At 46.9% G+C, this 14,112-nt stretch overlaps 1 protein-coding gene across 2 annotated transcripts in view; it reads left to right on the plus strand.

Annotated features, from left to right (window-relative positions):
- VPS13D (vacuolar protein sorting 13 homolog D) overlaps nucleotides 1-14,112 on the plus strand; it is a gene marked incomplete at its 3' end in the record, with an annotated part of 245,737 nt that overhangs the window by 29,618 nt on the left and 202,007 nt on the right. For both annotated transcript variants that reach the window (XM_080692050.1, XM_080692051.1), the window contains exons 14-19: nucleotides 474-549; nucleotides 1,917-2,087; nucleotides 2,719-2,849; nucleotides 4,384-4,516; nucleotides 7,127-9,343; nucleotides 10,743-10,894. In XM_080692050.1, the coding sequence (XP_080548176.1) occupies nucleotides 474-549; nucleotides 1,917-2,087; nucleotides 2,719-2,849; nucleotides 4,384-4,516; nucleotides 7,127-9,343; nucleotides 10,743-10,894 (2,880 nt within the window). The remainder of the gene's footprint in view (nucleotides 1-473; nucleotides 550-1,916; nucleotides 2,088-2,718; nucleotides 2,850-4,383; nucleotides 4,517-7,126; nucleotides 9,344-10,742; nucleotides 10,895-14,112) is intronic.

Below are 14,112 nucleotides of genomic sequence, written 5' to 3' on the forward strand. Positions count from 1 at the left end.
AGGATTCTGAAAAAGAACCACTTCAAAATTTCTATATGTGTATACATTTATATATAATGAACTTTATTACGAGGTATTTGATCTTATCAAGCTGGCAGAGCTATGCCTGAATAGTTGAGTATTTCGCTACCTTACTCTGTGCATAATTCTTTTTGGGGGGTGGGGAAAAGTTGTGGAGAGGCTGGAGGGCATATTTCACGTTGAAAACGTTACACCTGTGTGGTATTTGTTCAGCAGTCATTCTTTAAATGTTCTGAGCGCCAGGTAGCATCCTGTCCTTGAAAGAGAACGGCCTGCTCCTACTAGGTTTGGAAAAAGGCACAAAACCAGCCGATCTGCACGTGCTCAGCAGGGCTGCGCGCGGTGGACTGGGATGCGCTGTGCCAGGCAGAGGCGCACAGGGCAGGCTGTGTGAGAGGTAGCGAGCCGGCCCCTCCACCCGTCTGACGCGCATTTGTGTATGTGTTTAACAGCACAAAGAAGTCGGCAGAGTCTCACAGTCTTTTGGCCTCCAAACCACATCTGCGGACAGAAGTGATCAGGACCCTGGTAATTTGCTCTATTCCTAAAACTAATGCTTAAAAATATCTTTACCCATCAGTGATCATTGAGCAGAATCGGACGCGGGAGTATCTTGTGTTCCATGCCGGGGTTTGCTGTGTGGCTCGGTGTGCGCCCTGGAGGCAGCCTGGTGGCCATGGTGGGAGCGTGAACACGGCTGTAACCAGGGCAGCCTCGCAGGGCCACCGGTCCTGGTTTCCATAGTGGGAGCAAATACATCAGCCCAGTCTTCATTTTAATTTTAATTTATTTTTTATCTTATTTGTGGGACTGGAAATTGAGTCAGAGGGCGTTTCACTGAGCTATACCCTGAGCCCTTTGTGTTTTATTTTGAGACAGAGTCTTGCTAAATTGCCCAGGCCGGTCTCCAACTTGCTGTCCTCCTGCCTCAGCCTCTTAAATTGCAGAAATTCCTGGCATGCGCCACTAAACCAGGGTTAGCTGTCCGGTCTTTGTGATTTCTGTTGAAAATTAAATAGTCAATCCTTATTAGGCAGTTTTTACAGGCTTTTTTCTTTTTCTTTCTGGCAGTGCTGGAATTGAACCCGGGGTTCACACATGCCAGGAAAGTACTCTACTATTGAGTGGTCTCCCTAGCACAGGCTCTCTGTTTTTAAAATGTGCTTAATTGTGGACTGATTGGAAAATAATTTAGAAAATGTTTTGTTTCCCCAGAATCACTCACATATCAGTGATATTTTCTTAATATTCCTATTAAGAAAAAGGAAGAGTGGCTGTGGTGGCGCGTGCTTGTAATTCCAGTACTTGGGAGGCTGAGACAGAAGGATTGCGTAGGTGTGAAGCCAGCCTCAGCTACTTACTGAGGGAGGCTCTCAGCAACGTGCTGAGACCTCGTTTCCAAACAAAAATATAAATTAGGCCTGGGAGTGTAGCCTGGAGGTAGAAAGCACCTGGGTTCCTCCCCAGTACCCCCCCCCCCCAAAAAAAAAAAAAGAGGGAAGCCGGGCATGGTGGCATATGCTCGCAATCCCAGTACTTGGGAGGCTGAGACAGGAGGGTCGCAGGATTGTGGCCAGTTTTGGCAATTTAGTGAGACCCTCTACAACTTAGTGAGACCATGTTTCAAAATAACAAATGAAAAGTAGGGCTGGCTCAGAGGTAGAATGCCCCTGGGTTCCATCCCCAGTACCGCACACAAAAAACAAGACAAGAAAACCAACCAGTCTCAGCAAGTAGACTCTCAGCAGTCTAGTGCGACTGTTTCAAATAAAAAGTAAAATAGGGCTGGGGGTGTAGCCCAGGGGTAGAAGGAACCTGGTAACACACGCACACACATGGGAAAAAAATGATTATTTTGCTGTGTTCTATTTTCTTTCTTCTGTTCTTTCCTTTAGCTACAGACCCAGATGACCCAGTTTTTGAGATGCTGTATGAGAGAAACCCAGCACACAGTCATTTCGAGAGGCGGCTGAACGTCAGCACGAGGCCCCTGAACATCATATACAACCCCCAGGCTATTAAAAAAGTAGCAGACTTTTTCTACAAGGGAAAGGTTCATACCTCAGGTTAACTTTGTTTGATCTTATGTTACCTTTTCGGGACCTTCTTGTCATTTCGGGTGCTCTGGACAAGGTCATTGTACATCCAAATGGCCTGATGGTGGTGGACAGGCCTGGGGAGTGAGGGGGCGGGGTTGTCCCTAGTGACGGGGTCAACGTGGGTGTCCGTGGACACTCTCTTTTCCCAGGGGAATCAGTGTCCATGTGTATTTTCCTTTTGTCTACCCACCTTTCGCCTGGGTCACCCCAGACTTCTCACGCCAGTACGATGGCAGTTTCCTTGGCACCCAGGTTATTTTAGACCAGTGAACTGAGGGAAGTGGTCAAGAATTTCCTTCTAGATGAAGGATCGATAGTCGCTCTCACTTGCAAGGTTCTAAATACCATCGTTGATTTATGATGTCTCCCTTTGTTTCCAGAAAAGATTTTCAATAATAGGTAGAGAAAAAGCACCTTGGACAGGGAGAGAGAAGAGACGAGAGCATTCCGTCCATGTGCCCCCCTCCTTGTAACAGGGGAGCTGTTTTGTTCCTGACTGACCTGTAGGTGTGGTAGGAATCCCGGTGAGAACAGATACTGTCGCCGCTCCCCCTCGGCCATTGGAAGTTCTGACGGCCGCACGTTCCCTCTCCCGCAGGCTTTGGTTATCAGTCTGAACTTGAGTTGAGAGTGGCTGAAGCCGCCCGAAGACAGTACAACAAGCTGAAGATGCAGACCAAGGCCGAGATCCGGCAGACCCTGGACCGCCTGCTCGTGGGGGACTTCATCGTAAGTGGCTGCTCAGCACGGGGCGGCGCAGGAGGGCGCGTGTCTGCCCCCCTCCCCGTGGGATGGACCCCAGGGTTGGTGCCTGCTGGGCACGCTCTCTAGCACCGAGCCCCCAGCTCGTTACCCACTGTACATAGAATTGCTTATATCATTATAGTGATTAGGTAGACTGAAAATATGGAATCCTTATCAGCTAGTGGGAAATGAAAGTCTCACATCTTTTACAGTTAATTTTTTTATTTTATTTTATTTTTAGTTGCTGGGTATTGAAACCCAGGGGCATTCTACCTCCGAGCTACACCCCCTGCCCTATTTTTTATTCTTTATTTTGAAAGAGGGCCTCACTAAGTAGCTGAGGCTGGCTGAGAACCGTGATCCTCAGGGCTCAGCCTCCCAAAGTACCGGGATTACAAGTGTGCACCACCACGCCCGGCTCTGGTTAAGGTTTAATTAAAAAAAAAAAAAAAAAAAAGAATGACCAGGACAAGATCATGCTTCTTCCTTGTGCTTAGTGTGGGAATGCTTTCAAGACTCGTCTTTGTTCATTTTGTAGACCTCATATTCTGCAAAGATTTCATGTAAGAGCTGCCCCTTATAATTTACAGTTAGAAGGTAAAGAGCTAGAAGAGTGCCCTCCTTCTACCCCAGGGTGTGGCGGTGGCTCTGAGGCGGAGTGACCAGCCGGTGAGGGGAGACCACATGCAGAAAGAGCCAAGAGGCTGCCTGAGTCCAGAGGGGCAGCTTGCTTCTGTCAGTGCGGTGTGGGGTGCACTGCCAAGACTCAGCAGTAGGGGGAGCAGTGAGAAAGGGCGGGCTGCCTTGCCCGGGCAGAGCAGGCCGTAGATGGAAGGACGGCAGGGGTGCTCAGGGAATACCTAGGTGCCAGGGCTGTGTGGTATGGGATAGGTAACTGTCCTGGTTCTTGTGGTGTGTGTGTGTGTGTTAGTCAGCACAGATTATAGTAATTACTATCCTCTCGTTATCAAGGATTCTTTCTGATAACATTTACATAAATTAGCCTTTACAAAGTATATAAAATTGAGGCCACTTTTAATTGCAAGGAAGAAAAATTTACAAATTTGTGAACTGATGTGTTATTCCTAACATCAAAGCTTAGGATTTTTTCCAAGATACTTTGGCATGAAAGTTCCTTTTTACCAATGTCTATAAATAAGTAAAAATATTTGGATTTTTACAATTATTTGAATGTCATCATTTTATACAATACTTTATGCAATCTTTATCAAGTTCTGTAAATTAAAAACAAAATCTTTCTTAAACGTTGAATTATCGATCCAAAAGCAAACAACTCCCCCAAATTAGTAATTTGCTAGTTTTTCTCTCCCCTTCAGACACTTGCCTGTGGCACTGGGGCGGACGTTCTTCCTCAGCTTCCTGTCCTGACCCAGAGACCCCGCGTCGCTCCACAGCCTGGCGGGCTCCGGGACAGCCCGGGCTCCGCTGTGCAGCTGTTCGGTGCAGCGGTCACAGTCAGGAGGGGACTAAGGTGTTTCTTCTCCTTCCATTTTTATAGGAGGAAAGTAAACACTGGTCTGTGCGACTAGACATCTCTGCCCCTCAGGTGATATTTCCTGATGATTTCAAGTTCAAGAATCCAGTGTTAGTAGTTGTGGATCTAGGAAGAATGCTGTTGACCAATACCCAAGGTACAGTATTAGCGTGAAGTATGGAAACCTGTCTTGGTACACAGCTCTTTTTGGGCTTAACTAGAAAAAGCTTAACCAAAGGCTTATATGACATTTTAAACTTCAAAATTCATCCGTTCATTTTTCTCTAGTGGTATGTAGATTGAAGCCAGGGACATTCTACCTCTGAGCTACTACCCCAGCCTTTTATAAATTTTTATTTTTTGTATGGAGCTAGGCAAGCATTCTACAGGTCTTGCTAGTTTGATAAGCGTCTCGCTAAGTTGCGGAGGCTGGTCTCAAACCTGCTATCCTCCTGTCTTAGTCTCTCCATTACTGGGATGACAGGGATGTGCCACCGTGCCTGGGTCCTCTGTTACTTTTAAAATAACAGTTGCACTAAGACATGCTTTGTGTTTTACAACGCGCAGTTCAGTTATTTTTGTATATTGGTAGAATTGGGCAGCTCTCACTACTGGCTGATTTCAGAACGTTTTCATCTCCCTCAAGAAGCTGCAGACTCATTGGCAGTCCCTCTGAATCCCCTTCTCCCCAGCTTCTGGCCACCACTCGTCCTTTCCTGTCTCTATGGATTAGTCTATTCTAAACATTTCGTATGGATGGAATAATATAACATGGCCTTTTATGCCTGGGTTTAATTTAGAATAAGGCTATCAGCAGTTGTCTACGTTTTAGTATATATTAGAATTACATTGCTTTTTATGATCAAATAGTAGTCCCTTGTATGAATATACCACTTTTTGTTTATTGATACACTTATGATTTGTTAGACATTTCAGTGGTTCCCACCTTTGACCATCATGGATGTACTGTATAAATATGCATGCCCAGGTGTTTGTGTAGAACGCCGTGTCTTCATTTCTCTTCTCCACCTAGAAGCTGGGTTGCTGTGTCACATGGCAGCTCTGTGTAGCATTTTGAGGAGCTACCAAACCACCTTCCTGCACGTCTGTGCCATTTGGTTTCCCCCCAGTGGCATATGAGAGGCCTGTGTAGTTTCTCTACATCCTCATTATTGTCACTGCCTATATTTTTTATTATAGCCATTTTGGGGGGGGGTCTGAAGAAGTATCACATTGGGGTTTTTTAAAATTTGTCTTTCTATATAACATTATTTATTTTATTTTACTTGTCCCCCCCGCCCCCCACGGTACTGGGATTGAACCCTGGACCTCGCGCATGCTAGGCAATTGCTCTACCACTGGACTCATCCCCAGCAACACTGTGCATTTTATTTATTATTTTTATTTATTTACTTATTTATTTATTTATTTATTTAGTGGGTCTGGGATGGAACCTAGGGGCATTTGACCTCCGAGCTACACCCCCTGCCCTATATTTTATTCTTTATTTTGAAACAGGGTCTCACTGAGTTGCAGAGGGCCTCCCTAAGTAGCTGAGGCTGTCCGCGAACCATGATCCTCTGGTCTTAGCCTCCTGAATGCTGGGATTACAAGCCTGTGCCACCACGCCCGGCTAACAGTGTGCATTTTAATAAACATATTTCCCAGGGCTTAGTTTCAGGGTTAGTGATTTAGTCTATTTGTGATTAGAGATACCTAGAAGGTCATTTCATTGTTACCACTGGAGGTAAATAGTATTGGTTGGGACGGGATGGAAGAATGTGCGGGTTCATGGGTAAAACACTGACAAGTTCAACCTTACCTTCACTGAGTAGATCCAGAAAAGAAGATGGTAAGGCAGGAAAGGAAAGGCTGGTGCAGAAAGGATTGTTAAAAGGGAATTAGATCTGAATACAGGGATCACACAGCTATACAAAGCACCTGCTTGAATTGGTGAAACACAACGTGGTGGAACAGGGAGACGCGTCAGTGTCGGAGGCCAGCGTGAACTTCTGTGGTTCTGGTGCCCCCACTGTAGTGATGGTTAAGAGCGTGGACTGAGCCGGGCGTGGCGGCGCACGCTTGTAATCCCCGCGCTTGGGAGGCGGAGACAGGAGGATCGCGCTGGTTCGGAGCCAGTCTCGCTGGCTCAAGAGACCCTGTTTCCACATAAAAGAGTTAAAAAATAGGTCTGGGATTGTAGCCCGTGGGAGTGTATCCCGGAGGTAGAAGGGCTTCCAGGAACCCCAGTAACCACCAAAAAAAAAAGAAAAAAAAAAAAAAAAAGAGCGTGGACTTGGGTAGACAAGTCACATGTTGGTCAGTTTCTGCTTTCCAAGCCTGGGGCGAGGCTTGAGGGACACTGTGTGGAGCAAGACAGATGAGACCTCTCTTTTCTCAGAACATTCTAGTGGGGGAAGCAAAATGAATGCACTTAGACAAAGAAAAGCTTTGTGAGAGCGTGGTGACGGCGGCCCCGGCAGCGCCGCGCGGGAGCTGGCCGTGTCTGCGCCCTGGCGCGTGCTTGTGGCCGGTAGGTCGCCACATTTTCTCACAATCATACATTTTTACTCTTTGAGTTTTGATTTTCAAAGTAAAAGGTAAGTTCCCACTGAATAGATGGCGAATACAGAATATTCTGCTTGGAATTTTCGTCTGTCTTTTTAAAAGTTGGGGTTGGTGGAGTCTCTTCTCTTCCTCATTATGACAGTAAGGGAAAGGGGAAATACCAGGAACATACTTTGAGGCCTCTCCTTTTCCCGTGCAGATGATTCCAAGAGGAAAAGTGGGGACGGCTCTGCCTCGGAAGAGAACCAGTTCAGCGATGATGAGTATAAGACCCCTCTTGCCACGCCTCCCAGCACCCCGCCTCCGGAGGCCAGCAGCAGCAACGGGGAGAAGACGCCGCCATTTTCCGGGGTGGAGTTCAGTGAGGCGCAGCTGCAGGCGCACCTGCTGAGCACAAAGATGTACGAGAGGTACTCCCTGTCGTTCATGGACCTCCAGATCATGGTGGGGCACGTGAAAGACAACTGGAAGCACGTCCAGGGCGTCGATGTGGGGCCGACCCACGTGGTGGAGAAGTTCAATGTCCATCTGCAGTTAGAACGCCGGCTCGTTTACACTTCTGACCCCAGGTACCCGGGGGCCGTGCTCTCTGGCAATTTGCCAGACTTAAAAATCCACATAAATGAGGATAAGATATCCGCCCTGAAGAACTGCTTTGCTCTCCTCACCACCCCAGCCCTGAAGACGTCCGACACGCAGATCAGAGAGAAGATATTCTCCCACGAAGGCCAGCGGGGAAGCCTGCAGGACTCGGTGATGAACTTGACGCAGAGCATCGTGCTGCTGGAGCAGCACACGCGCGAGGTCCTGGTGGAGTCCCAGCTCCTCCTGGCCGAGTTCAAGGTCAACTGCATGCAGCTCGGGGTGGAGAGCAATGGCAGGTACATTTCTGTGCTCAAGGTCTTCGGTACCAACGCTCACTTTGTGAAGAGGCCTTACGACGCTGAAGTCTCCCTCACTGTCCACGGCTTGCTCCTGGTGGACACCATGCAGACCTATGGTGCTGATTTTGACCTCTTAATGGCTTCCCATAAGAACTTGAGTTTCGATATTCCAACGGGAAGCCTCCGGGACAGCAGGGCGCAGTCTCCTGTTGCCGGCCCACCTACCACGGCCCACTTAACCGACGCAGCCACCCTGAATGACCGATCGGTGACGAGCATTTCCCTCGAAAACATTCTCACCAAAGAACAAGAGTCCCTCATTAAACTGGAGTACCAGTTCGTGAGCTCAGAGTGCCCGTCGATGCATTTGGACAGCACCCTTCAGGTGATTTCCTTGCAGGTGAACAATCTGGATATTATCTTAAACCCAGAAACCATTGTGGAGCTGATCGGTTTTCTCCAAAAATCCTTCCCCAAGGAAAAAGACAGTTCGAGCCCCCAGCCTTTAATGACTGATTTTGAAAGAAGCTTTAGAGGACAGGGAGCTTACCAGTCTACATACGAACAAAACACCCAGGTCGCCGCGGAAATCCATAGACTCAACTTACTGCTCCTCCGGACGGTGGGGATGGCCAACGGGGAGAAGCAGGGCAGGAAGATCGCCACAGCAAGCATAGGTAGCACCAAAGTCAACGTCTCCATGGGCAGCACGTTCGACGTGAACGGTTCCCTCGGCTGCTTGCAGCTCATGGACTTGACACAAGATAATGTCAAGAACCAGTATGTCGTCAGCATCGGGACTTCGGTAGGCTATGAGAATATCGTCAGTGACATTGGCTACTTCGAATCGGTGTCTGTCAGAATGGAAGATGCGGCCCTTACTGAAGCTTTGAGTTTCACATTTGTTGAGAAATCGAAGCAAGAGTGCTTTCTCAGCCTGAAGATGGCTTCTTTGCATTATAACCACTCTGCTAAATTCTTGAAGGAGTTGACGTTATCCATGGATGAACTGGAAGAAAACTTTCGAAGCATGCTGAAAAGCGCAGCCACCAAAGTCACAACGGTGTTAGCTACCAAGACTGCTGAGTACAGTGAGATGGTGTCACTCTTTGAAACCCCAAGGAAGGCTCGGGAACCCTTTGCCTTAGAGGAGAATGAGATATACGGGTTTGGCTTGGCTTCCCCTCGTTTGGACACAGTAAAACTGATCTTGAATATCAACATCGAGTCCCCAGTTGTCTCCATTCCTCGAAAGCCAGGGAGCCCTGAGCTGTTGGTTGGACACTTGGGACAGATATTCATCCAGAATTTTGTGGCAGGAGATGATGAGTCCAGGAGTGACCGTCTTCAGGTGGAAATCAAAGACATTAAACTCTATTCCTTGAACTGCACCCAGTTGTCAGGCAGAGAAAATGCCGGGTCCGAAGTAAATCGGACGTTTTGCCCTTCCTCCGGATCCGCCAGCACCAACAGTCAGGAGGAAGCCCAGTTTACACGACACGATTTCTTTGAATCTTTGCATAGAGGTCAAGGTGAGCATAAACCTTTTGTTTAAAGGTTCAGAATCAAAGCTGGGCGTGGTGCACGCTTGTAATCCTAGCATTTGGGAGGCTGAGACAGGAGGATCCAGGTTCGTGGTCAGACTCATCTACTTAATGAGGCCCTTTGCAACTCAGCGAGACCGTTTCAAAATAAAGAATTAAAAAAAAAAAAAAAGAAAGAAAAGGGCCGGCCGGGGGTGTAGCTTGGAGGTCGAATGCCCCTGGTTCCATCCCCAGTACAACACACACACACACACACACACACACACACACACACACGTTTAAAACCCAGTTTGTGTAGTATTTTATTAAAACAATGACAGCAAAACCTTTTCTTTTACAATTACCTCCAGTTAATAAATATTTTAGAATCATAATAGATTTTTTTTTTTTTTTTTGGTGGTGCTAGGGATTGAACCCAGGGGCATTCTTTCCTCTGAGGTAACCCCCAGCCTGATTTTTTATTCTTTATTTTTGAAACACGGTCTCACTAAGTTGCAGAGGGCCTCACTAAGTAGCTGAGGCCGTCCGTGAACCTTGGTCCTCTGGTCTCAGCCTCTCGAATGCTGGAATGAGAAGCGTGCACCCCCACGGCCGGCTTGCGTCAGGTAAGCTCTGGAGCGTGGCTCTGTTTACTGGTGAAGAAATCAAAGCCTTTGAAAACTTCTCCTCCCATGGTCCTCAGATACTAATTCACTGACTCATTTACATATGTACTGAAAGATTCCTTTCTTTGGGGCAAAAGTTGTTTACTTGGAGCCTAGTATTATCCTTGATTCTGATTTAGGCTCAGTCAGCGGGATACACCTGTCTGTATCTGCCCGCTAAGTACGGATGACAGTGCGCTTTGGAAGGCAAGCCGGGGAGAGGGCTGGACAGGAGCTCCGTGTAGACTCTGGATTGTGTTCGTGTTTACCACCTCATATGTTGGAGCCGCCCAAGAGAGCTTGTCATGAAAATACTGTTTCTTCTCTCTGTAAATTTATCTCATACCCTGAGGGTGGTGGCACATGCCTGTAATCGCAGTATTTGGGAAGTTGAGACAGGAGGATTGCAGATTCAAGGCCAGCCTTAGCAACTTAATGGAACCTTGTTTTAAAATAAAAAAATAAAATGGGGTTGGAGGTATAGCGTGAAGGTAGAACGCCTTTGGGTTCAATCCCCAGTACTAAGCAAACAAAGAAAAGTTTGTCTTTTACCTGCTCTTGGTAAAAGGTCAGCTTTGTGTCAGCTGGTCGGGAGTTTGTACTTCTTCACAGACCCCAGGTGCCGGGTTAACCTGCCCTGCGGCTCTGTGAGCAGCTCCTGGGCTCGCTGGTGTGGGCTGCACAGCAACCAGCAAGAACGAAGCGGATGTTTGTCCTGACGGCCGCTTCCTCTCTCCTGCCAGCTTTTCACATCCTCCACAACACCACCATTCAGTTTAGACTGGAAAAAATCCCTATAGAGAGAGAGTCTGAGCTGACCTTCTCCCTCAGTCCGGATGACCTGGGCACCTCCAGCATCATGAAGATCGAAGGGAAGTTCGTGAATCCGGTTCAGGTAAACACTGCGGTTCATATCGGGGCAGTGGAGGGCATGCATGGGTCGAGTGTCCCTTATCTGAGATGCTCAGTGTTTCAGAGTGGGGCTTTTTTTTAATATTAGAATATTTGCAAAGACTTTATTGGTTGAACATACCTGATCTGAAAATCAGAAATCTGAAGTGCTCCAAAACTGGAAAATTTTTGAGTACCATATCACTCTCAAGAAAGTTTTGGACTTCAGAAGTATTTTGGATTTCAGGTTAGAGATGCTCAGCCTGTCTCTATTTTATATTTTAAAGATATATTATACTTAGGTTATAATGTGGAGTATATTTATGTATATTAGTGTTAGAAGGAAAAAATGTAATTTCAAAGAAATATCACCAATACTTTTGTTGAAAACTTGTTCCAATAATAAACATGGAGTCATCTTATCCTGTCCTTTCACCACTGGGGGGTCAGTCTCACCACTGGGGGTCAGTCTCACTGGCCTTCTTCATATGGAACAGGGTGAGTTGTGTAAGGAAGAAAGTAGATTCGTAATTCCATTACCATTCAGAAACAGGGAAATTATGGCCTAAAAAATTGGAGTCTTGAGGGCACAGTTCTTGTCACACTTTTGATATACTTGGCCCAGCCTATTAAACGCTGCATTATTTGAGCCAAATTATTTGTCTTGCCCTTTCTGAATTGAACACGGGCCAGCATGGGGTTGCGTCTGTGTGCTTGTGCTTGCGTGTGGTGTGACTGTGTGTTTCCTTCTTTCTCCTTCACCAGTGTCACTTTTCCTGACTCTGTAGAGTGCAGCAGTGGATGTATGCAGTGGACGGGGAGGGTCTCAGGACAATGGACCTGGTTTCGGGCAGTAACTGGTCCCTGGTCTGTTCAGCGGCTGCTCTGGTGTAGCTCACGAGAGCGGGTCACAGACTCCCGTGCCTGCGGCTTCAGCGGGTGCATAGTGTGGGCTCCGGGTGAGGAGCCTCCCACAGCTTCCCCTTCCCAGGCTGAGCTCGGCCTCCTTAGCAGTCACGACCAGGATGAAGTTTTACCCTTTATCTGGACATGATATGAATTTTCTTGGATTATGTGGACTTGTTCTTACGGTTAGCCTTGCCTTATTGTCCTGATGAATGTCTTTAAAAATTTAATTTACACACTTTCTTTTAAGACAGGTTTTTAAGATAAAATATTTAAATTCTTTTTTTGTGTGTACTGGGGATTGAATTTCAGGGGCATTCTGCCTCTGAGTTTTACCTCTCCTTACAGTCCTCTTTTTTTTGTTTGTTTGGTTTGGTTTGATTTTTTTTTTTTGGGGGGGGGGTGGTACTGAGGTTCCTGGAAGCCCTTCTACCTCCGGGCTACACTCCCAGACCTATTTTATATTTTTGAAACAGGGTCTCTTAAGCCAGCGCGGCTGGCTTCGAACCAGCGTGATCCTCCTATCTCCACCTCCCAAGCGCGGGGATTACAAGTGTGCCCACCATGCCCGGCTTGGTTTGATTTGTTTTGAAACAGTGTCTTTCTAGGTGTCTGAGAGTTTTACTGTGATGGCTAAGGCTGTCCTTGAACCTGTGATCTTCTTGTCTCAGCCTTCCAATTACTGGGATTACGGGTGTGCACCATCACACCTGGCTAAATTGTTCTTTAACAATATTTAATAATACTATTTAACAATTTCCTTGAACTATTTTATTATGAAAAGTTTTAACATACACAAAAGTACAGTAGTATTAGCTGGACGTGGTAGCGCACACTTGTAATTTCCGCGCTTGGGAGGCTGAGGCAGGAGGATCGCACAGGTTCGAAGCCAGCCTCAGCTACTGAGTGAGGCTCTCAGCAACTTAGTGAGACACTGTTTCCAAATAAAGTATAAAATAGGTCTGGGAGTAGAGTCCAGAGGTAGAAAAGCCCCTGGGTTCTACCCACAGTACCACAAAAAATAAAATAAAATGAACTTCATGTGTCCATCACTTAAGGATGTGATTCTGGAAATCAAACCCTGGGGCACTCTGCCTCTGAGCCACACCCTCTGCTTTCTTTTTATTTTTGTTTTGAAGTGGGGTCTTGCTAGGTTGCTTAGACTGTCCTTATACTGGGGTCCTCCTGTCTTGGCTTCTCAAATACTGGGGTTACAGGTGTGCACCACCACACCTGACTTGTTCCTGTCATTTAGATTCAACATTTTCAAGGTTTTGCCACATTTTTTCATCTTTTTTGTTTTTTTCCCTCTCGCAGTACTGGGGATAGAGCCCAGGGGCATTCTACCTTTGAGCTACAACCCAGCCCTGTTTTCTATTCTTTCTTTCTTTCTTTCTTTTTTCTTTTTTCTTTTTGGTGGTACTGGGGTTCCTGGAAGCCCTTCTACCTCCGGGCTACACTCCCAGACCTATTTTTACATTTTCATTTTTGGAAACAGGGTCTCCTAAGCCAGCGCGCGCGGCTGGCTTCGAACCTGCGCGATCCTCCTGTCTCCGCCTCCCAAGCGCGGGGATTACAAGCGTGCGCCACCACGCCCGGCTCTATTCTTTATTTTGAAACAGGGTCTCACTGAATTGCAAAGGGCCTCACTAAGTAGCTGAGGCTGGCTGTGAACCAGGATCCTCCTGTCTCAGCCTCCCGAATGCTGGATTACAAGTGTGTGCCACTGCGCGCAGCCACTTTGATTCAAACAAGGTCCACACCTTGCATTTGGATTACATATCTTTACGTCTTTATTAATCTAGATTCTCTCTTCTCTTCCCCCCCATACCCTTATTTTTTTTTTATTTTTTTTTTTGGTGGTACCGGGGGTGGAACCCAGAGGCTTTCTACCTCTGGGCTATACTCCCAGACCCATTTATATTTTATTTTGGAATCAGGGTCTCACTAAGTTGCTGAGAGCCTCACTAAGTAGCTGAGGCTGGCTTCGAACCTGCGCGATCCTCCTGTCTCAGCCTCCCAAGCGCTAGGATTACAAGCGTGCGCCACCACGCCTGGCTTCCATACCCTTATTTGGCTGTGGAAACTGGTTCAGTTGCCCCATCCACTTTCTGGATTGGCTGTCATTTAACTTGTTCGCCCATATTTCCTGTAAACCGTACAGGTTTTTAAATTCTACTTTCTCCGTTGACTAGAATATTTGCTGTGTATCTCTTTGTGTGTCAGGAGGCACATATAGTCTGGTTGCCTCTTACTGATGCTAGAATCGATGATCATGTTTAGATGGCAAGAACCCAATCCATCAAAGTGCAATTC

This window comes from Muscardinus avellanarius, assembly GCF_963383645.1.
Source record: "Muscardinus avellanarius genome assembly, chromosome: 3".
NCBI lineage: Eukaryota > Metazoa > Chordata > Mammalia > Rodentia > Gliridae > Muscardinus > Muscardinus avellanarius.